We start from the raw sequence: 20,856 nt of genomic DNA, 5'->3' as shown, positions 1-20,856 counted from the left end.
ACTCTGAACTATAAGCCAGCAGCAATAAAGTGTTTTCTTTTATAAGAGTTACTGTGGTCATGGTGTCTCTTCATAGCAATAAAAAGCCTAACTAAGACATGGTCAATATGTGATTTAACTGTATTAGTGTTTGTCTCATGAACTTGGGGGCCCTTGTGTTTGGAACTTAAATGTTTAGAATTGCAATATTCTTGTAGATTTTTTCTTTTATGAATACTTAATGTCCTTCCCTATCTCTTCTCATTAGTTTTGTTTTGAAGGTTTTTTGTTAGGTACTAAAATGGTTACACCTGCTTGCTTCTTATGCCCATTTACTTGGAATACCATTTCTACCTTTTTACCCAGAAGTGATTTCTATCCTTGATGGTTAAGTGTGTTTCTTCAATTCAACAGATAGATAGATCATGTTAGGTCCAGTCTGTTAGGCCTTTTATTTATTTATTTATTTATTTATTTATTTATTTATTTATTTTTTACTAAGCTTTCTATTAAATATGTCAAAACCACATGGGGCTCCATGGTTGAACAAGTCCGTGAAAACAAGACATTTCTGTCACCTTAAACAAACAGTCTTTCCAAACAGTTCAAAATTCTTTCCAGACAGGCAGGGATCTGCCAGAGGGGCTGTGGCTGGCACCATGCTGGTGAGGGAAGGCCAGAGCTGGTCCTCTCAGCCTTCCCACCCGAGAGCTGTCCAGGGGCCAGGCTGGCGGGGCGGGCAAGCCCACAGGCGTCACCGGCGGTATCGGTAGCGCTTGAAGTGGAACCAGAGCTGGAAGATTCCATTGGCGAACTGGCAGCGGAAGCCGTGGCGGTGTGAGTACTCCCACTCGCGACTGACAATCTTGAAGGCGATGTCCTCGTAGGGCGGGCCTGCGTGGAAGCGCAGGATGGCAAAGTCCCGGTTGTCCGCACAGGCCTCCAGGAAGTACTCGGGGGTGGCGCGCTTCCGGATGAGGTCCGGGTAGAAGATGTTGAATTTGTAGCCCTGCACAGTTTTGGGTGGAGGGTTGTCGAAGTCATAATGCGTCTGGTTGTACTTGTTCCACTCGAAGCCCGTATGCACGCGGTTGAAGAAGCGCGGCTTGCGCGGCCGGTACTTGTTGGCCCACAGGTAGGCAAGGCCACCCAGTGGCATCTCCACGCTGAACTGCGCCTCGTCCTGCCCCATGCCCTCCCTCGCACGCCGGAAGAAGATGTCTTCGGCGCTCTCGCTCGCATCACCTGTGGCCTGAAGCTGCTGGCGAGACAGCTGCAGGTGCTGCTGGTCCTAGTGCGACTCCAGCACATGCGCGTCCAGAGGCAAGCTCGTGTACTGTGAGCAGCCGCGGGCTGTAGCGGCCGGCGTCGTAGTCGGCCAGGCTCTGCTGGATCAGGTCCTCCTCCATCAGCACCGCCTCGCCCTCTGCCTCGCCCTCTGCCTCCCCTGCTGCTGTGGCCTCCTCGGGTTCCACGGGGTCCACGGGATCCACTGAAGTCCCGGGGCTGGGAGGCTGCTCCTCAGGTTCGGGGCTGTGGGGGGCTGCGGGCTCTGACTTGAGGATGGGGAAGAGCGGCTCGCTCTCCACACCCTGCTCCTGCTTCAGTTTGAACAGCTTCTGTCTGAGAACATCTTGGTGGCGCTCACGGAGCCTGGCCCTGGCCATGTGTGCACGCAACTGCTGCAGCAGGCTCTCCCAGTAGCCCATGTCCAGGTTGGGGCCGCCAGCTCGGATCTTGCCCTCGATGCCCTGGAAGATGACTTGCAGCTGGTTGTATGTCTTTCCCTGGAACACTGACTGGACGTCGGAGCTGACCGAGGCGTTGACGCCCTCACGACGCTCACCTGGGCCCTTGCCGGAGGCCTCCAGCTTTCGGAGTTTGGCGATCTCATCCTCTGTGATGGTTGTCATGTCCCGCCAGAAATCCACGTTCTTGCCCTGCTCCAGTTCCATGTACACCTGGATGTCCTCGAGCAGGTCCTCCAGGTCTGCCACCGTGAGGCCACTGAGGAAGGTGTAGGGCTCGTGCATCTCCACGGCAAGATCATCGTCCTCGTCCTCGGCACTGATGTACTTGGCCAGCAGGTCAATGGGCTTGGCCCGCCCATCGCGGATTCTGATCTTGGAGCGAAGCTTGGCCTGCCGCAGGTGGAAGCTGTCCTCCTGCTCCTCCCAGGTCTTGAAGTGCTCTGCCTCCTTCTCCCGCTGCAGCAGCTCCAGCTCCTGCTCCCGCGTGGCCTTCGCCCGCTCCCGCTCCAGCCGCAGCCGCTTCACCTTCTGCAGCTCCAGCCGGTTCTCCTCCTGGATCCTCTTGTTGCGCTCCTTAAGCTCCTTTTCTTCCAGGTGGTTGATGCCTTTCTTCTCCAAGGCCTTGTTCCAGATGAAGGTTCCCAGCAGGTTGTTATCCCCAAAGGGGTTGTAGGTGTTGGTGTAGCCCATGTACTCCTCGCCCCAGCCCATCTTCTCCCGCTTCTTGCGCTCCTTAGCTTCCTTCTTGGCCAGTCTCCGCGCACGCTTCTCCTCAGGCGTCTCCAAGGCTTTGAGCAGCTCTTCTTGCTGCTTGCGCTCCTCCCGCAGCCGCAGCCGCAGCCGCAGCCGCAGCCGTTCCTGCAGGCTCTGCTGCTGGCTCATGGCCAGGGCAGTTGCCCCGGGACTCCGGGAGCGTCTTGGGGAGTCGGAGTTAGATGCTGATGACCCTGGAGACCAGGAGCGGAGCGCCCGTGACGCTTCCGGGCCCGGGAGCCCTGTGCCCTCTCCTCACCTGAGTCAGAGTGGGAGGACTGGTCCTGTGAGTGCTGTCGGGGTGGCCGCAGGCTCCGGCTTCGCCTCCTAGACCTCTGCTGATGGTCTCCTTCTGAATCTGACCCGCGCCCTCGACTGCGCCGCTTGCTTGCGTTCTTTCGCGGGGCCGCTCCTGTTCCCGTCGCCGCCTTCGGTTGCTCCGCCCATGGCTCCCGGCTGCGGCTGCGACTCCGATGCTTCCGACCCCTGCGACCGGCAGACCCTGAGCGCCAGCCAGAGTCCCGACCCATTTGGCGGTCCGCGCCGCGCATGCGCGGGCGTGTGATCTGCTTTTTCGTTTTGATTTTATAGTTGAGAAATTGCTGTGAGTCTTGGAACAAACTTTGGACTTTTAAACGACCTTGAGATTATTATAGACTATGGGGACTTTTAAAAGTTGGACAAAATGCATTTTGCATTATGATATTGCTATAAGCCTTTGGGAGCCACGTATAGGAATATGGTGGTTTGAATAAAAGTGGCGGCTATAGGCCCACAGGGAGTGGTACCATTAGGAGGGGAGACCTTATAGGAGTAGGTGTTGTTTTGTTGGAGGAAGAGTGTCACTGGGAGTAAGCATTGAAGTTTTAGAAGCTCAAGCTAGGCCTAGTGGCTTACTGTCTCTTTCTGCTACCTGCTGATCCAGATGTAGAACTTCCAGCTCCTTCTCCAGCACCATGTCTACCTGCCATGATGATAATGGACTCTGAACTATAAGCCAGCAGCAATAAAGTGTTTTCTTTTATAAGAGTTACTGTGGTCATGGTGTCTCTTCATAGCAATAAAAAGCCTAACTAAGACATGGTCAATATGTGATTTAACTGTATTAGTGTTTGTCTCATGAACTTGGGGGCCCTTGTGTTTGGAACTTAAATGTTTAGAATTGCAATATTCTTGTAGATTTTTTCTTTTATGAATACTTAATGTCCTTCCCTATCTCTTCTCATTAGTTTTGTTTTGAAGGTTTTTTGTTAGGTACTAAAATGGTTACACCTGCTTGCTTCTTATGCCCATTTACTTGGAATACCATTTCTACCTTTTTACCCAGAAGTGATTTCTATCCTTGATGGTTAAGTGTGTTTCTTCAATTCAACAGATAGATAGATCATGTTAGGTCCAGTCTGTTAGGCCTTTTATTTATTTATTTATTTATTTATTTATTTATTTATTTTTTACTAAGCTTTCTATTAAATATATCAAAACCACATGGGGCTCCATGGTTGAACAAGTCCGTGAAAACAAGACATTTCTGCCACCTTAAACAAACAGTCTTTCCAAACAGTTCAAAATTCTTTCCAGACAGGCAGGGATCTGCCAGAGGGGCTGTGGCTGGCACCATGCTGGTGAGGGAAGGCCAGAGCTGGTCCTCTCAGCCTTCCCACCCGAGAGCTGTCCAGGGGCCAGGCTGGCGGGGCGGGCAAGCCCACAGGCGTCACCGGCGGTATCGGTAGCGCTTGAAGTGGAACCAGAGCTGGAAGATTCCATTGGCGAACTGGCAGCGGAAGCCGTGGCGGTGTGAGTACTCCCACTCGCGACTGACAATCTTGAAGGCGATGTCCTCGTAGGGCGGGCCTGCGTGGAAGCGCAGGATGGCAAAGTCCCGGTTGTCCGCACAGGCCTCCAGGAAGTACTCGGGGGTGGCGCGCTTCCGGATGAGGTCCGTGTAGAAGATGTTGAATGTGTAGCCCTGCACAGTTTTGGGTGGAGGGTTGTCGAAGTCATAATGCGTCTGGTTGTACTTGTTCCACTCGAAGCCCGTATGCACGCGGTTGAAGAAGCGCGGCTTGCGCGGCCGGTACTTGTCGGCCCACAGGTAGGCACGGCCACCCAGTGGCATCTCCACGCTGAACTGCGCCTCGTCCTGCCCCATGCCCTCCCTCGCACGCCGGAAGAAGATGTCTTCGGCGCTCTCGCTCGCGCTCGCATCACCTGTGGCCTGAAGCTGCTGGCGAGACAGCTGCAGGTGCTGCTGGTCCTCGTGCGACTCCAGCACATGCGCGTCCAGAGGCAGCTCGTGTACTGTGAGCAGCCGCGGGCTGTAGCGGCCGGCGTCGTAGTCGGCCAGGCTCTGCTGGATCAGGTCCTCCTCCATCAGCACCGCCTCGCCCTCTGCCTCGCCCTCTGCCTCCCCTGCTGCTGTGGCCTCCTCGGGTTCCACGGGGTCCACGGGATCCACTGAAGTCCCGGGGCTGGGAGGCTGCTCCTCAGGTTCGGGGCTGTGGGGGGCTGCGGGCTCTGACTTGAGGATGGGGAAGAGCGGCTCGCTCTCCACACCCTGCTCCTGCTTCAGTTTGAACAGCTTCTGTCTGAGAACATCTTGGTGGCGCTCACGGAGCCTGGCCCTGGCCATGTGTGCACGCAACTGCTGCAGCAGGCTCTCCCAGTAGCCCATGTCCAGGTTGGGGCCGCCAGCTCGGATCTTGCCCTCGATGCCCTGGAAGATGACTTGCAGCTGGTTGTATGTCTTTCCCTGGAACACTGACTGGACGTCGGAGCTGACCGAGGCGTTGACGCCCTCACGACGCTCACCTGGGCCCTTGCCGGAGGCCTCCAGCTTTCGGAGTTTGGCGATCTCATCCTCTGTGATGGTTGTCATGTCCCGCCAGAAATCCACGTTCTTGCCCTGCTCCAGTTCCATGTACACCTGGATGTCCTCGAGCAGGTCCTCCAGGTCTGCCACCGTGAGGCCACTGAGGAAGGTGTAGGGCTCGTGCATCTCCACGGCAAGATCATCGTCCTCGTCCTCGGCACTGATGTACTTGGCCAGCAGGTCAATGGGCTTGGCCCGCCCATCGCGGATTCTGATCTTGGAGCGAAGCTTGGCCTGCCGCAGGTGGAAGCTGTCCTCCTGCTCCTCCCAGGTCTTGAAGTGCTCTGCCTCCTTCTCCCGCTGCAGCAGCTCCAGCTCCTGCTCCCGCGTGGCCTTCGCCCGCTCCCGCTCCAGCCGCAGCCGCTTCACCTTCTGCAGCTCCAGCCGGTTCTCCTCCTGGATCCTCTTGTTGCGCTCCTTAAGCTCCTTTTCTTCCAGGCGGTTGATGCCTTTCTTCTCCAAGGCCTTGTTCCAGATGAAGGTTCCCAGCAGGTTGTTATCCCCAAAGGGGTTGTCGGTGTTGGTGTAGCCCATGTACTCCTCGCCCCAGCCCATCTTCTCGCGCTTCTTGCGCTCCTTAGCTTCCTTCTTGGCCAGTCTCCGCGCACGCTTCTCCTCAGGCGTCTCCAAGGCTTTGAGCAGCTCTTCTTGCTGCTTGCGCTCCTCCCGCAGCCGCAGCCGCAGCCGCAGCCGCAGCCGTTCCTGCAGGCTCTGCTGCTGGCTCATGGCCAGGGCAGTTGTCCCGGGACTCCGGGAGCGGAGTTAGATGCTGATGACCCTGGAGACCAGGAGCGGAGCGCCCGTGACGCTTCCGGGCCCGGGAGCCCTGTGCCCTCTCCTCACCTGAGTCAGAGTGGGAGGACTGGTCCTGTGAGTGCTGTCGGGGTGGCCGCAGGCTCCGGCTTCGCCTCCTAGACCTCTGCTGATGGTCTCCTTCTGAATCTGACCCGCGCCCTCGACTGCGCCGCTTGCTTGCGTTCTTTCGCGGGGCCGCTCCTGTTCCCGTCGCCGCCTTCGGTTGCTCCGCCCATGGCTCCCGGCTGCGGCTGCGACTCCGATGCTTCCGACCCCTGCGACCGGCAGACCCTGAGCGCCAGCCAGAGTCCCGACCCATTTGGCGGTCCGCGCCGCGCATGCGCGGGCGTGTGATCTGCTTTTTCGTTTTGATTTTATAGTTGAGAAATTGCTGTGAGTCTTGGAACAAACTTTGGACTTTTAAACGACCTTGAGATTATTATAGACTATGGGGACTTTTAAAAGTTGGACAAAATGCATTTTGCATTATGATATTGCTATAAGCCTTTGGGAGCCACGTATAGGAATATGGTGGTTTGAATAAAAGTGGCGGCTATAGGCCCACAGGGAGTGGTACCATTAGGAGGGGAGACCTTATAGGAGTAGGTGTTGTTTTGTTGGAGGAAGAGTGTCACTGGGAGTAAGCATTGAAGTTTTAGAAGCTCAAGCTAGGCCTAGTGGCTTACTGTCTCTTTCTGCTACCTGCTGATCCAGATGTAGAACTTCCAGCTCCTTCTCCAGCACCATGTCTACCTGCCATGATGATAATGGACTCTGAACTATAAGCCAGCAGCAATAAAGTGTTTTCTTTTATAAGAGTTACTGTGGTCATGGTGTCTCTTCATAGCAATAAAAAGCCTAACTAAGACATGGTCAATATGTGATTTAACTGTATTAGTGTTTGTCTCATGAACTTGGGGGCCCTTGTGTTTGGAACTTAAATGTTTAGAATTGCAATATTCTTGTAGATTTTTTCTTTTATGAATACTTAATGTCCTTCCCTATCTCTTCTCATTAGTTTTGTTTTGAAGGTTTTTTGTTAGGTACTAAAATGGTTACACCTGCTTGCTTCTTATGCCCATTTACTTGGAATACCATTTCTACCTTTTTACCCAGAAGTGATTTCTATCCTTGATGGTTAAGTGTGTTTCTTCAATTCAACAGATAGATAGATCATGTTAGGTCCAGTCTGTTAGGCCTTTTATTTATTTATTTATTTATTTATTTATTTATTTATTTATTTACTAAGCTTTCTATTAAATATATCAAAACCACATGGGGCTCCATGGTTGAACAAGTCCGTGAAAACAAGACATTTCTGCCACCTTAAACAAACAGTCTTTCCAAACAGTTCAAAATTCTTTCCAGACAGGCAGGGATCTGCCAGAGGGGCTGTGGCTGGCACCATGCTGGTGAGGGAAGGCCAGAGCTGGTCCTCTCAGCCTTCCCACCCGAGAGCTGTCCAGGGGCCAGGCTGGCGGGGCGGGCAAGCCCACAGGCGTCACCGGCGGTATCGGTAGCGCTTGAAGTGGAACCAGAGCTGGAAGATTCCATTGGCGAACTGGCAGCGGAAGCCGTGGCGGTGTGAGTACTCCCACTCGCGACTGACAATCTTGAAGGCGATGTCCTCGTAGGGCGGGCCTGCGTGGAAGCGCAGGATGGCAAAGTCCCGGTTGTCCGCACAGGCCTCCAGGAAGTACTCGGGGGTGGCGCGCTTCCGGATGAGGTCCGGGTAGAAGATGTTGAATGTGTAGCCCTGCACAGTTTTGGGTGGAGGGTTGTCGAAGTCATAATGCGTCTGGTTGTACTTGTTCCACTCGAAGCCCGTATGCACGCGGTTGAAGAAGCGCGGCTTGCGCGGCCGGTACTTGTCGGCCCACAGGTAGGCACGGCCACCCAGTGGCATCTCCACGCTGAACTGCGCCTCGTCCTGCCCCATGCCCTCCCTCGCACGCCGGAAGAAGATGTCTTCGGCGCTCTCGCTCGCGCTCGCATCACCTGTGGCCTGAAGCTGCTGGCGAGACAGCTGCAGGTGCTGCTGGTCCTCGTGCGACTCCAGCACATGCGCGTCCAGAGGCAGCTCGTGTACTGTGAGCAGCCGCGGGCTGTAGCGGCCGGCGTCGTAGTCGGCCAGGCTCTGCTGGATCAGGTCCTCCTCCATCAGCACCGCCTCGCCCTCTGCCTCGCCCTCTGCCTCCCCTGCTGCTGTGGCCTCCTCGGGTTCCACGGGGTCCACGGGATCCACTGAAGTCCCGGGGCTGGGAGGCTGCTCCTCAGGTTCGGGGCTGTGGGGGGCTGCGGGCTCTGACTTGAGGATGGGGAAGAGCGGCTCGCTCTCCACACCCTGCTCCTGCTTCAGTTTGAACAGCTTCTGTCTGAGAACATCTTGGTGGCGCTCACGGAGCCTGGCCCTGGCCATGTGTGCACGCAACTGCTGCAGCAGGCTCTCCCAGTAGCCCATGTCCAGGTTGGGGCCGCCAGCTCGGATCTTGCCCTCGATGCCCTGGAAGATGACTTGCAGCTGGTTGTATGTCTTTCCCTGGAACACTGACTGGACGTCGGAGCTGACCGAGGCGTTGACGCCCTCACGACGCTCACCTGGGCCCTTGCCGGAGGCCTCCAGCTTTCGGAGTTTGGCGATCTCATCCTCTGTGATGGTTGTCATGTCCCGCCAGAAATCCACGTTCTTGCCCTGCTCCAGTTCCATGTACACCTGGATGTCCTCGAGCAGGTCCTCCAGGTCTGCCACCGTGAGGCCACTGAGGAAGGTGTAGGGCTCGTGCATCTCCACGGCAAGATCATCGTCCTCGTCCTCGGCACTGATGTACTTGGCCAGCAGGTCAATGGGCTTGGCCCGCCCATCGCGGATTCTGATCTTGGAGCGAAGCTTGGCCTGCCGCAGGTGGAAGCTGTCCTCCTGCTCCTCCCAGGTCTTGAAGTGCTCTGCCTCCTTCTCCCGCTGCAGCAGCTCCAGCTCCTGCTCCCGCGTGGCCTTCGCCCGCTCCCGCTCCAGCCGCAGCCGCTTCACCTTCTGCAGCTCCAGCCGGTTCTCCTCCTGGATCCTCTTGTTGCGCTCCTTAAGCTCCTTTTCTTCCAGGCGGTTGATGCCTTTCTTCTCCAAGGCCTTGTTCCAGATGAAGGTTCCCAGCAGGTTGTTATCCCCAAAGGGGTTGTCGGTGTTGGTGTAGCCCATGTACTCCTCGCCCCAGCCCATCTTCTCGCGCTTCTTGCGCTCCTTAGCTTCCTTCTTGGCCAGTCTCCGCGCACGCTTCTCCTCAGGCGTCTCCAAGGCTTTGAGCAGCTCTTCTTGCTGCTTGCGCTCCTCCCGCAGCCGCAGCCGCAGCCGCAGCCGTTCCTGCAGGCTCTGCTGCTGGCTCATGGCCAGGGCAGTTGTCCCGGGACTCCGGGAGCGGAGTTAGATGCTGATGACCCTGGAGACCAGGAGCGGAGCGCCCGTGACGCTTCCGGGCCCGGGAGCCCTGTGCCCTCTCCTCACCTGAGTCAGAGTGGGAGGACTGGTCCTGTGAGTGCTGTCGGGGTGGCCGCAGGCTCCGGCTTCGCCTCCTAGACCTCTGCTGATGGTCTCCTTCTGAATCTGACCCGCGCCCTCGACTGCGCCGCTTGCTTGCGTTCTTTCGCGGCGCCGCTCCTGTTCCCGTCGCCGCCTTCGGTTGCTCCGCCCATGGCTCCCGGCTGCGGCTGCGACTCCGATGCTTCCGACCCCTGCGACCGGCAGACCCTGAGCGCCAGCCAGAGTCCCGACCCATTTGGCGGTCCGCGCCGCGCATGCGCGGGCGTGTGATCTGCTTTTTCGTTTTGATTTTATAGTTGAGAAATTGCTGTGAGTCTTGGAACAAACTTTGGACTTTTAAACGACCTTGAGATTATTATAGACTATGGGGACTTTTAAAAGTTGGACAAAATGCATTTTGCATTATGATATTGCTATAAGCCTTTGGGAGCCACGTATAGGAATATGGTGGTTTGAATAAAAGTGGCGGCTATAGGCCCACAGGGAGTGGTACCATTAGGAGGGGAGACCTTATAGGAGTAGGTGTTGTTTTGTTGGAGGAAGAGTGTCACTGGGAGTAAGCATTGAAGTTTTAGAAGCTCAAGCTAGGCCTAGTGGCTTACTGTCTCTTTCTGCTACCTGCTGATCCAGATGTAGAACTTCCAGCTCCTTCTCCAGCACCATGTCTACCTGCCATGATGATAATGGACTCTGAACTATAAGCCAGCAGCAATAAAGTGTTTTCTTTTATAAGAGTTACTGTGGTCATGGTGTCTCTTCATAGCAATAAAAAGCCTAACTAAGACATGGTCAATATGTGATTTAACTGTATTAGTGTTTGTCTCATGAACTTGGGGGCCCTTGTGTTTGGAACTTAAATGTTTAGAATTGCAATATTCTTGTAGATTTTTTCTTTTATGAATACTTAATGTCCTTCCCTATCTCTTCTCATTAGTTTTGTTTTGAAGGTTTTTTGTTAGGTACTAAAATGGTTACACCTGCTTGCTTCTTATGCCCATTTACTTGGAATACCATTTCTACCTTTTTACCCAGAAGTGATTTCTATCCTTGATGGTTAAGTGTGTTTCTTCAATTCAACAGATAGATAGATCATGTTAGGTCCAGTCTGTTAGGCCTTTTATTTATTTATTTATTTATTTATTTATTTATTTATTTATTTACTAAGCTTTCTATTAAATATATCAAAACCACATGGGGCTCCATGGTTGAACAAGTCCGTGAAAACAAGACATTTCTGCCACCTTAAACAAACAGTCTTTCCAAACAGTTCAAAATTCTTTCCAGACAGGCAGGGATCTGCCAGAGGGGCTGTGGCTGGCACCATGCTGGTGAGGGAAGGCCAGAGCTGGTCCTCTCAGCCTTCCCACCCGAGAGCTGTCCAGGGGCCAGGCTGGCGGGGCGGGCAAGCCCACAGGCGTCACCGGCGGTATCGGTAGCGCTTGAAGTGGAACCAGAGCTGGAAGATTCCATTGGCGAACTGGCAGCGGAAGCCGTGGCGGTGTGAGTACTCCCACTCGCGACTGACAATCTTGAAGGCGATGTCCTCGTAGGGCGGGCCTGCGTGGAAGCGCAGGATGGCAAAGTCCCGGTTGTCCGCACAGGCCTCCAGGAAGTACTCGGGGGTGGCGCGCTTCCGGATGAGGTCCGGGTAGAAGATGTTGAATGTGTAGCCCTGCACAGTTTTGGGTGGAGGGTTGTCGAAGTCATAATGCGTCTGGTTGTACTTGTTCCACTCGAAGCCCGTATGCACGCGGTTGAAGAAGCGCGGCTTGCGCGGCCGGTACTTGTCGGCCCACAGGTAGGCACGGCCACCCAGTGGCATCTCCACGCTGAACTGCGCCTCGTCCTGCCCCATGCCCTCCCTCGCACGCCGGAAGAAGATGTCTTCGGCGCTCTCGCTCGCGCTCGCATCACCTGTGGCCTGAAGCTGCTGGCGAGACAGCTGCAGGTGCTGCTGGTCCTCGTGCGACTCCAGCACATGCGCGTCCAGAGGCAGCTCGTGTACTGTGAGCAGCCGCGGGCTGTAGCGGCCGGCGTCGTAGTCGGCCAGGCTCTGCTGGATCAGGTCCTCCTCCATCAGCACCGCCTCGCCCTCTGCCTCGCCCTCTGCCTCCCCTGCTGCTGTGGCCTCCTCGGGTTCCACGGGGTCCACGGGATCCACTGAAGTCCCGGGGCTGGGAGGCTGCTCCTCAGGTTCGGGGCTGTGGGGGGCTGCGGGCTCTGACTTGAGGATGGGGAAGAGCGGCTCGCTCTCCACACCCTGCTCCTGCTTCAGTTTGAACAGCTTCTGTCTGAGAACATCTTGGTGGCGCTCACGGAGCCTGGCCCTGGCCATGTGTGCACGCAACTGCTGCAGCAGGCTCTCCCAGTAGCCCATGTCCAGGTTGGGGCCGCCAGCTCGGATCTTGCCCTCGATGCCCTGGAAGATGACTTGCAGCTGGTTGTATGTCTTTCCCTGGAACACTGACTGGACGTCGGAGCTGACCGAGGCGTTGACGCCCTCACGACGCTCACCTGGGCCCTTGCCGGAGGCCTCCAGCTTTCGGAGTTTGGCGATCTCATCCTCTGTGATGGTTGTCATGTCCCGCCAGAAATCCACGTTCTTGCCCTGCTCCAGTTCCATGTACACCTGGATGTCCTCGAGCAGGTCCTCCAGGTCTGCCACCGTGAGGCCACTGAGGAAGGTGTAGGGCTCGTGCATCTCCACGGCAAGATCATCGTCCTCGTCCTCGGCACTGATGTACTTGGCCAGCAGGTCAATGGGCTTGGCCCGCCCATCGCGGATTCTGATCTTGGAGCGAAGCTTGGCCTGCCGCAGGTGGAAGCTGTCCTCCTGCTCCTCCCAGGTCTTGAAGTGCTCTGCCTCCTTCTCCCGCTGCAGCAGCTCCAGCTCCTGCTCCCGCGTGGCCTTCGCCCGCTCCCGCTCCAGCCGCAGCCGCTTCACCTTCTGCAGCTCCAGCCGGTTCTCCTCCTGGATCCTCTTGTTGCGCTCCTTAAGCTCCTTTTCTTCCAGGCGGTTGATGCCTTTCTTCTCCAAGGCCTTGTTCCAGATGAAGGTTCCCAGCAGGTTGTTATCCCCAAAGGGGTTGTCGGTGTTGGTGTAGCCCATGTACTCCTCGCCCCAGCCCATCTTCTCGCGCTTCTTGCGCTCCTTAGCTTCCTTCTTGGCCAGTCTCCGCGCACGCTTCTCCTCAGGCGTCTCCAAGGCTTTGAGCAGCTCTTCTTGCTGCTTGCGCTCCTCCCGCAGCCGCAGCCGCAGCCGCAGCCGCAGCCGCAGCCGTTCCTGCAGGCTCTGCTACTGGCTCATGGCCAGGGCAGTTGTCCCGGGACTCCGGGAGCGGAGTTAGATGCTGATGACCCTGGAGACCAGGAGCGGAGCGCCCGTGACGCTTCCGGGCCCGGGAGCCCTGTGCCCTCTCCTCACCTGAGTCAGAGTGGGAGGACTGGTCCTGTGAGTGCTGTCGGGGTGGCCGCAGGCTCCGGCTTCGCCTCCTAGACCTCTGCTGATGGTCTCCTTCTGAATCTGACCAGCGCCCTCGACTGCGCCGCTTGCTTGCGTTCTTTCGCGGCGCCGCTCCTGTTCCCGTCGCCGCCTTCGGTTGCTCCGCCCATGGCTCCGGGCTGCGGCTGCGACTCCGATGCTTCCGACCCCTGCGACCGGCAGACCCTGAGCGCCAGCCAGAGTCCCGACCCATTTGGCGGTCCGCGCCGCGCATGCGCGGGCGTGTGATCTGCTTTTTCGTTTTGATTTTATAGTTGAGAAATTGCTGTGAGTCTTGGAACAAACTTTGGACTTTTAAACGACCTTGAGATTATTATAGACTATGGGGACTTTTAAAAGTTGGACAAAATGCATTTTGCATTATGATATTGCTATAAGCCTTTGGGAGCCACGTATAGGAATATGGTGGTTTGAATAAAAGTGGCGGCTATAGGCCCACAGGGAGTGGTACCATTAGGAGGGGAGACCTTATAGGAGTAGGTGTTGTTTTGTTGGAGGAAGAGTGTCACTGGGAGTAAGCATTGAAGTTTTAGAAGCTCAAGCTAGGCCTAGTGGCTTACTGTCTCTTTCTGCTACCTGCTGATCCAGATGTAGAACTTCCAGCTCCTTCTCCAGCACCATGTCTACCTGCCATGATGATAATGGACTCTGAACTATAAGCCAGCAGCAATAAAGTGTTTTCTTTTATAAGAGTTACTGTGGTCATGGTGTCTCTTCATAGCAATAAAAAGCCTAACTAAGACATGGTCAATATGTGATTTAACTGTATTAGTGTTTGTCTCATGAACTTGGGAGCCCTTGTGTTTGGAACTTAAATGTTTAGAATTGCAATATTCTTGTAGATTTTTTCTTTTATGAATACTTAATGTCCTTCCCTATCTCTTCTCATTAGTTTTGTTTTGAAGGTTTTTTGTTAGGTACTAAAATGGTTACACCTGCTTGCTTCTTATGCCCATTTACTTGGAATACCATTTCTACCTTTTTACCCAGAAGTGATTTCTATCCTTGATGGTTAAGTGTGTTTCTTCAATTCAACAGATAGATAGATCATGTTAGGTCCAGTCTGTTAGGCCTTTTATTTATTTATTTATTTATTTATTTTTTTTTTTTTTTTTTACTAAGCTTTCTATTAAATATATCAAAACCACATGGGGCTCCATGGTTGAACAAGTCCGTGAAAACAAGACATTTCTGCCACCTTAAACAAACAGTCTTTCCAAACAGTTCAAAATTCTTTCCAGACAGGCAGGGATCTGCCAGAGGGGCTGTGGCTGGCACCATGCTGGTGAGGGAAGGCCAGAGCTGGTCCTCTCAGCCTTCCCACCCGAGAGCTGTCCAGGGGCCAGGCTGGCGGGGCGGGCAAGCCCACAGGCGTCACCGGCGGTATCGGTAGCGCTTGAAGTGGAACCAGAGCTGGAAGATTCCATTGGCGAACTGGCAGCGGAAGCCGTGGCGGTGTGAGTACTCCCACTCGCGACTGACAATCTTGAAGGCGATGTCCTCGTAGGGCGGGCCTGCGTGGAAGCGCAGGATGGCAAAGTCCCGGTTGTCCGCACAGGCCTCCAGGAAGTACTCGGGGGTGGCGCGCTTCCGGATGAGGTCCGGGTAGAAGATGTTGAATTTGTAGCCCTGCACAGTTTTGGGTGGAGGGTTGTCGAAGTCATAATGCGTCTGGTTGTACTTGTTCCACTCGAAGCCCGTATGCACGCGGTTGAAGAAGCGCGGCTTGCGCGGCCGGTACTTGTCGGCCCACAGGTAGGCACGGCCACCCAGTGGCATCTCCACGCTGAACTGCGCCTCGTCCTGCCCCATGCCCTCCCTCGCACGCCGGAAGAAGATGTCTTCGGCGCTCTCGCTCGCATCACCTGTGGCCTGAAGCTGCTGGCGAGACAGCTGCAGGTGCTGCTGGTCCTCGTGCGACTCCAGCACATGCGCGTCCAGAGGCAGCTCGTGTACTGTGAGCAGCCGCGGGCTGTAGCGGCCGGCGTCGTAGTCGGCCAGGCTCTGCTGGATCAGGTCCTCCTCCATCAGCACCGCCTCGCCCTCTGCCTCGCCCTCTGCCTCCCCTGCTGCTGTGGCCTCCTCGGGTTCCACGGGGTCCACGGGATCCACTGAAGTCCCGGGGCTGGGAGGCTGCTCCTCAGGTTCGGGGCTGTGGGGGGCTGCGGGCTCTGACTTGAGGATGGGGAAGAGCGGCTCGCTCTCCACACCCTGCTCCTGCTTCAGTTTGAACAGCTTCTGTCTGAGAACATCTTGGTGGCGCTCACGGAGCCTGGCCCTGGCCATGTGTGCACGCAACTGCTGCAGCAGGCTCTCCCAGTAGCCCATGTCCAGGTTGGGGCCGCCAGCTCGGATCTTGCCCTCGATGCCCTGGAAGATGACTTGCAGCTGGTTGTATGTCTTTCCCTGGAACACTGACTGGACGTCGGAGCTGACCGAGGCGTTGACGCCCTCACGACGCTCACCTGGGCCCTTGCCGGAGGCCTCCAGCTTTCGGAGTTTGGCGATCTCATCCTCTGTGATGGTTGTCATGTCCCGCCAGAAATCCACGTTCTTGCCCTGCTCCAGTTCCATGTACACCTGGATGTCCTCGAGCAGGTCCTCCAGGTCTGCCACCGTGAGGCCACTGAGGAAGGTGTAGGGCTCGTGCATCTCCACGGCAAGATCATCGTCCTCGTCCTCGGCACTGATGTACTTGGCCAGCAGGTCAATGGGCTTGGCCCGCCCATCGCGGATTCTGATCTTGGAGCGAAGCTTGGCCTGCCGCAGGTGGAAGCTGTCCTCCTGCTCCTCCCAGGTCTTGAAGTGCTCTGCCTCCTTCTCCCGCTGCAGCAGCTCCAGCTCCTGCTCCCGCGTGGCCTTCGCCCGCTCCCGCTCCAGCCGCAGCCGCTTCACCTTCTGCAGCTCCAGCCGGTTCTCCTCCTGGATCCTCTTGTTGCGCTCCTTAAGCTCCTTTTCTTCCAGGCGGTTGATGCCTTTCTTCTCCAAGGCCTTGTTCCAGATGAAGGTTCCCAGCAGGTTGTTATCCCCAAAGGGGTTGTCGGTGTTGGTGTAGCCCATGTACTCCTCGCCCCAGCCCATCTTCTCGCGCTTCTTGCGCTCCTTAGCTTCCTTCTTGGCCAGTCTCCGCGCACGCTTCTCCTCAGGCGTCTCCAAGGCTTTGAGCAGCTCTTCTTGCTGCTTGCGCTCCTCCCGCAGCCGCAGCCGCAGCCGCAGCCGTTCCTGCAGGCTCTGCTGCTGGCTCATGGCCAGGGCAGTTGTCCCGGGACTCCGGGAGCGGAGTTAGATGCTGATGACCCTGGAGACCAGGAGCGGAGCGCCCGTGACGCTTCCGGGCCCGGGAGCCCTGTGCCCTCTCCTCACCTGAGTCAGAGTGGGAGGACTGGTCCTGTGAGTGCTGTCGGGGTGGCCGCAGGCTCCGGCTTCGCCTCCTAGACCTCTGCTGATGGTCTCCTTCTGAATCTGACCCGCGCCCTCGACTGCGCCGCTTGCTTGCGTTCTTTCGCGGCGCCGCTCCTGTTCCCGCCGCCGCCTTCGGTTGCTCCGCCCATGGCTCCCGGCTGCGGCTGCGACTCCGATGCTTCCGACCCCTGCGACCGGCAGACCCTGAGCGCCAGCCAGAGTCCCGACCCATTTGGCGGTCCGCGCCGCGCATGCGCGGGCGTGTGATCTGCTTTTTCGTTTTGATTTTATAGTTGAGAAATTGCTGTGAGTCTTGGAACAAACTTTGGACTTTTAAACGACCTTGAGATTATTATAGACTATGGGGACTTTTAAAAGTTGGACAAAATGCATTTTGCATTATGATATTGCTATAAGCCTTTGGGAGCCACGTATAGGAATATGGTGGTTTGAATAAAAGTGGCGGCTATAGGCCCACAGGGAGTGGTACCATTAGGAGGGGAGACCTTATAGGAGTAGGTGTTGTTTTGTTGGAGGAAGAGTGTCACTGGGAGTAAGCATTGAAGTTTTAGAAGCTCAAGCTAGGCCTAGTGGCTTACTGTCTCTTTCTGCTACCTGCTGATCCAGATGTAGAACTTCCAGCTCCTTCTCCAGCACCATGTCTACCTGCCATGATGATAATGGACTCTGAACTATAAGCCAGCAGCAATAAAGTGTTTTCTTTTATAAGAGTTACTGTGGTCATGGTGTCTCTTCATAGCAATAAAAAGCCTAACTAAGACATGGTCAATATGTGATTTAACTGTATTAGTGTTTGTCTCATGAACTTGGGGGCCCTTGTGTTTGGAACTTAAATGTTTAGAATTGCAATATTCTTGTAGATTTTTTCTTTTATGAATACTTAATGTCCTTCCCTATCTCTTCTCATTAGTTTTGTTTTGAAGGTTTTTTGTTAGGTACTAAAATGGTTACACCTGCTTGCTTCTTATGCCCATTTACTTGGAATACCATTTCTACCTTTTTACCCAGAAGTGATTTCTATCCTTGATGGTTAAGTGTGTTTCTTCAATTCAACAGATAGATAGATCATGTTAGGTCCAGTCTGTTAGGCCTTTTATTTATTTATTTATTTATTTATTTATTTATTTATTTACTAAGCTTTCTATTAAATATATCAAAACCACATGGGGCTCCATGGTTGAACAAGTCCGTGAAAACAAGACATTTCTGCCACCTTAAACAAACAGTCTTTCCAAACAGTTCAAAATTCTTTCCAGACAGGCAGGGATCTGCCAGAGGGGCTGTGGCTGGCACCATGCTGGTGAGGGAAGGCCAGAGCTGGTCCTCTCAGCCTTCCCACCCGAGAGCTGTCCAGGGGCCAGGCTGGCGGGGCGGGCAAGCCCACAGGCGTCACCGGCGGTATCGGTAGCGCTTGAAGTGGAACCAGAGCTGGAAGATTCCATTGGCGAACTGGCAGCGGAAGCCGTGGCGGTGTGAGTACTCCCACTCGCGACTGACAATCTTGAAGGCGATGTCCTCGTAGGGCGGGCCTGCGTGGAAGCGCAGGATGGCAAAGTCCCGGTTGTCCGCACAGGCCTCCAGGAAGTACTCGGGGGTGGCGCGCTTCCGGATGAGGTCCGGGTAGAAGATGTTGAATTTGTAGCCCTGCACAGTTTTGGGTGGAGGGTTGTCGAAGTCATAATGCGTCTGGTTGTACTTGTTCCACTCGAAGCCCGTATGCACGCGGTTGAAGAAGCGCGGCTTGCGCGGCCGGTACTTGTCGGCCCACAGGTAGGCACGGCCACCCAGTGGCATCTCCACGCTGAACTGCGCCTCGTCCTGCCCCATGCCCTCCCTCGCACGCCGGAAGAAGATGTCTTCGGCGCTCTCGCTCGCATCACCTGTGGCCTGAAGCTGCTGGCGAGACAGCTGCAGGTGCTGCTGGTCCTCGTGCGACTCCAGCACATGCGCGTCCAGAGGCAGCTCGTGTACTGTGAGCAGCCGCGGGCTGTAGCGGCCGGCGTCGTAGTCGGCCAGGCTCTGCTGGATCAGGTCCTCCTCCATCAGCACCGCCTCGCCCTCTGCCTCGCCCTCTGCCTCCCCTGCTGCTGTGGCCTCCTCGGGTTCCACGGGGTCCACGGGATCCACTGAAGTCCCGGGGCTGGGAGGCTGCTCCTCAGGTTCGGGGCTGTGGGGGGCTGCGGGCTCTGACTTGAGGATGGGGAAGAGCGGCTCGCTCTCCACACCCTGCTCCTGCTTCAGTTTGAACAGCTTCTGTCTGAGAACATCTTGGTGGCGCTCACGGAGCCTGGCCCTGGCCATGTGTGCACGCAACTGCTGCAGCAGGCTCTCCCAGTAGCCCATGTCCAGGTTGGGGCCGCCAGCTCGGATCTTGCCCTCGATGCCCTGGAAGATGACTTGCAGCTGGTTGTATGTCTTTCCCTGGAACACTGACTGGACGTCGGAGCTGACCGAGGCGTTGACGCCCTCACGACGCTCACCTGGGCCCTTGCCGGAGGCCTCCAGCTTTCGGAGTTTGGCGATCTCATCCTCTGTGATGGTTGTCATGTCCCGCCAGAAATCCACGTTCTTGCCCTGCTCCAGTTCCATGTACACCTGGATGTCCTCGAGCAGGTCCTCCAGGTCTGCCACCGTGAGGCCACTGAGGAAGGTGTAGGGCTCGTGCATCTCCACGGCAAGATCATCGTCCTCGTCCTCGGCACTGATGTACTTGGCCAGCAGGTCAATGGGCTTGGCCCGCCCATCGCGGATTCTGATCTTGGAGCGAAGCTTGGCCTGCCGCAGGTGGAAGCTGTCCTCCTGCTCCTCCCAGGTCTTGAAGTGCTCTGCCTCCTTCTCCCGCTGCAGCAGCTCCAGCTCCTGCTCCCGCGTGGCCTTCGCCCGCTCCCGCTCCAGCCGCAGCCGCTTCACCTTCTGCAGCTCCAGCCGGTTCTCCTCCTGGATCCTCTTGTTGCGCTCCTTAAGCTCCTTTTCTTCCAGGCGGTTGATGCCTTTCTTCTCCAAGGCCTTGTTCCAGATGAAGGTTCCCAGCAGGTTGTTATCCCCAAAGGGGTTGTCGGTGTTGGTGTAGCCCATGTACTCCTGGCCCCAGCCCATCTTCTCGCGCTTCTTGCGCTCCTTAGCTTCCTTCTTGGCCAGTCTCCGCGCACGCTTCTCCTCAGGCGTCTCCAAGGCTTTGAGCAGCTCTTCTTGCTGCTTGCGCTCCTCCCGCAGCCGCAGCCGCAGCCGCAGCCGCAGCCGCAGCCGTTCCTGCAGGCTCTGCTGCTGGCTCATGGCCAGGGCAGTTGTCCCGGGACTCCGGGAGCGGAGTTAGATGCTGATGACCCTGGAGACCAGGAGCGGAGCGCCCGTGACGCTTCCGGGCCCGGGAGCCCTGTGCCCTCTCCTCACCTGAGTCAGAGTGGGAGGACTGGTCCTGTGAGTGCTGTCGGGGTGGCCGCAGGCTCCGGCTTCGCCTCCTAGACCTCTGCTGATGGTCTCCTTCTGAATCTGACCCGCGCCCTCGACTGCGCCGCTTGCTTGCGTTCTTTCGCGGCGCCGCTCCTGTTCCCGCCGCCGCCTTCGGTTGCTCCGCCCATGGCTCCCGGCTGCGGCTGCGACTCCGATGCTTCCGACCCCTGCGACCGGCAGACCCTGAGCGCCAGCCAGAGTCCCGACCCATTTGGCGGTCCGCGCCGCGCATGCGCGGGCGTGTGATCTGCTTTTTCGTTTTGATTTTATAGTTGAGAAATTGCTGTGAGTCTTGGAACAAACTTTGGACTTTTAAACGACCTTGAGATTATTATAGACTATGGGGACTTTTAAAAGTTGGACAAAATGCATTTTGCATTATGATATTGCTATAAGCCTTTGGGAGCCACGTATAGGAATATGGTGGTTTGAATAAAAGTGGCGGCTATAGGCCCACAGGGAGTGGTACCATTAGGAGGGGAGACCTTATAGGAGTAGGTGTTGTTTTGTTGGAGGAAGAGTGTCACTGGGAGTAAGCATTGAAGTTTTAGAAGCTCAAGCTAGGCCTAGTGGCTTACTGTCTCTTTCTGCTACCTGCTGATCCAGATGTAGAACTTCCAGCTCCTTCTCCAGCACCTTGTCTACCTGCCATGATGATAATGGACTCTGAACTATAAGCCAGCAGCAATAAAGTGTTTTCTTTTATAAGAGTTACTGTGGTCATGGTGTCTCTTCATAGCAATAAAAAGCCTAACTAAGACATGGTCAATATGTGATTTAACTGTATTAGTGTTTGTCTCAT

At 55.8% G+C, this 20,856-nt stretch overlaps 4 protein-coding genes and 2 pseudogenes across 6 annotated transcripts; all 6 read right to left on the bottom strand.

The window, feature by feature from the left end:
* Nucleotides 1-733: 733 nt before the first annotated feature.
* LOC308422196 (splicing factor Cactin-like) lies at nucleotides 734-3,013 on the bottom strand (annotated as a pseudogene). Its single transcript has one exon. The product of its transcript is annotated as a splicing factor Cactin-like (transcript).
* A 1,181-nt stretch (nucleotides 3,014-4,194) lies between these two features.
* LOC308422194 (splicing factor Cactin-like) lies at nucleotides 4,195-6,487 on the bottom strand (the record flags this gene model as incomplete). The annotated part of the gene is given in 3 exon segments (XM_080918688.1): nucleotides 4,195-6,113; nucleotides 6,116-6,148; nucleotides 6,151-6,487. Coding segments are annotated over 3 exon segments (2,289 nt in total).
* A 1,161-nt stretch (nucleotides 6,488-7,648) lies between these two features.
* LOC308422701 (splicing factor Cactin-like) lies at nucleotides 7,649-9,914 on the bottom strand (the record flags this gene model as incomplete). Its single annotated transcript, XM_080919357.1, is given in 5 exon segments — nucleotides 7,649-9,561; nucleotides 9,564-9,596; nucleotides 9,599-9,785; nucleotides 9,788-9,838; nucleotides 9,840-9,914. Coding segments are annotated over 5 exon segments (2,259 nt in total).
* Nucleotides 9,915-11,096: 1,182 nt separating this feature from the next.
* LOC308422706 (splicing factor Cactin-like) lies at nucleotides 11,097-13,374 on the bottom strand (annotated as a pseudogene). The gene has a single exon. The product of its transcript is annotated as a splicing factor Cactin-like (transcript).
* Nucleotides 13,375-14,555: 1,181 nt separating this feature from the next.
* LOC308422699 (splicing factor Cactin-like) lies at nucleotides 14,556-16,836 on the bottom strand (the record flags this gene model as incomplete). The annotated part of the gene is given in 5 exon segments (XM_080919354.1): nucleotides 14,556-16,463; nucleotides 16,469-16,495; nucleotides 16,498-16,677; nucleotides 16,680-16,736; nucleotides 16,738-16,836. Coding segments are annotated over 5 exon segments (2,271 nt in total).
* Nucleotides 16,837-17,993: 1,157 nt separating this feature from the next.
* LOC308422298 (splicing factor Cactin-like) lies at nucleotides 17,994-20,286 on the bottom strand (the record flags this gene model as incomplete). The annotated part of the gene is given in 5 exon segments (XM_080918827.1): nucleotides 17,994-19,913; nucleotides 19,919-19,945; nucleotides 19,948-20,127; nucleotides 20,130-20,186; nucleotides 20,188-20,286. Coding segments are annotated over 5 exon segments (2,283 nt in total).
* Nucleotides 20,287-20,856: the final 570 nt, after the last annotated feature.

Source organism: Micromys minutus (genome assembly GCF_963924665.1).
Source record: "Micromys minutus genome assembly, chromosome: 7".
In the NCBI taxonomy this organism is placed as follows: Eukaryota; Metazoa; Chordata; class Mammalia; order Rodentia; family Muridae; genus Micromys; species Micromys minutus.
This window is presented reverse-complemented; position numbering and strand designations above follow the sequence as displayed.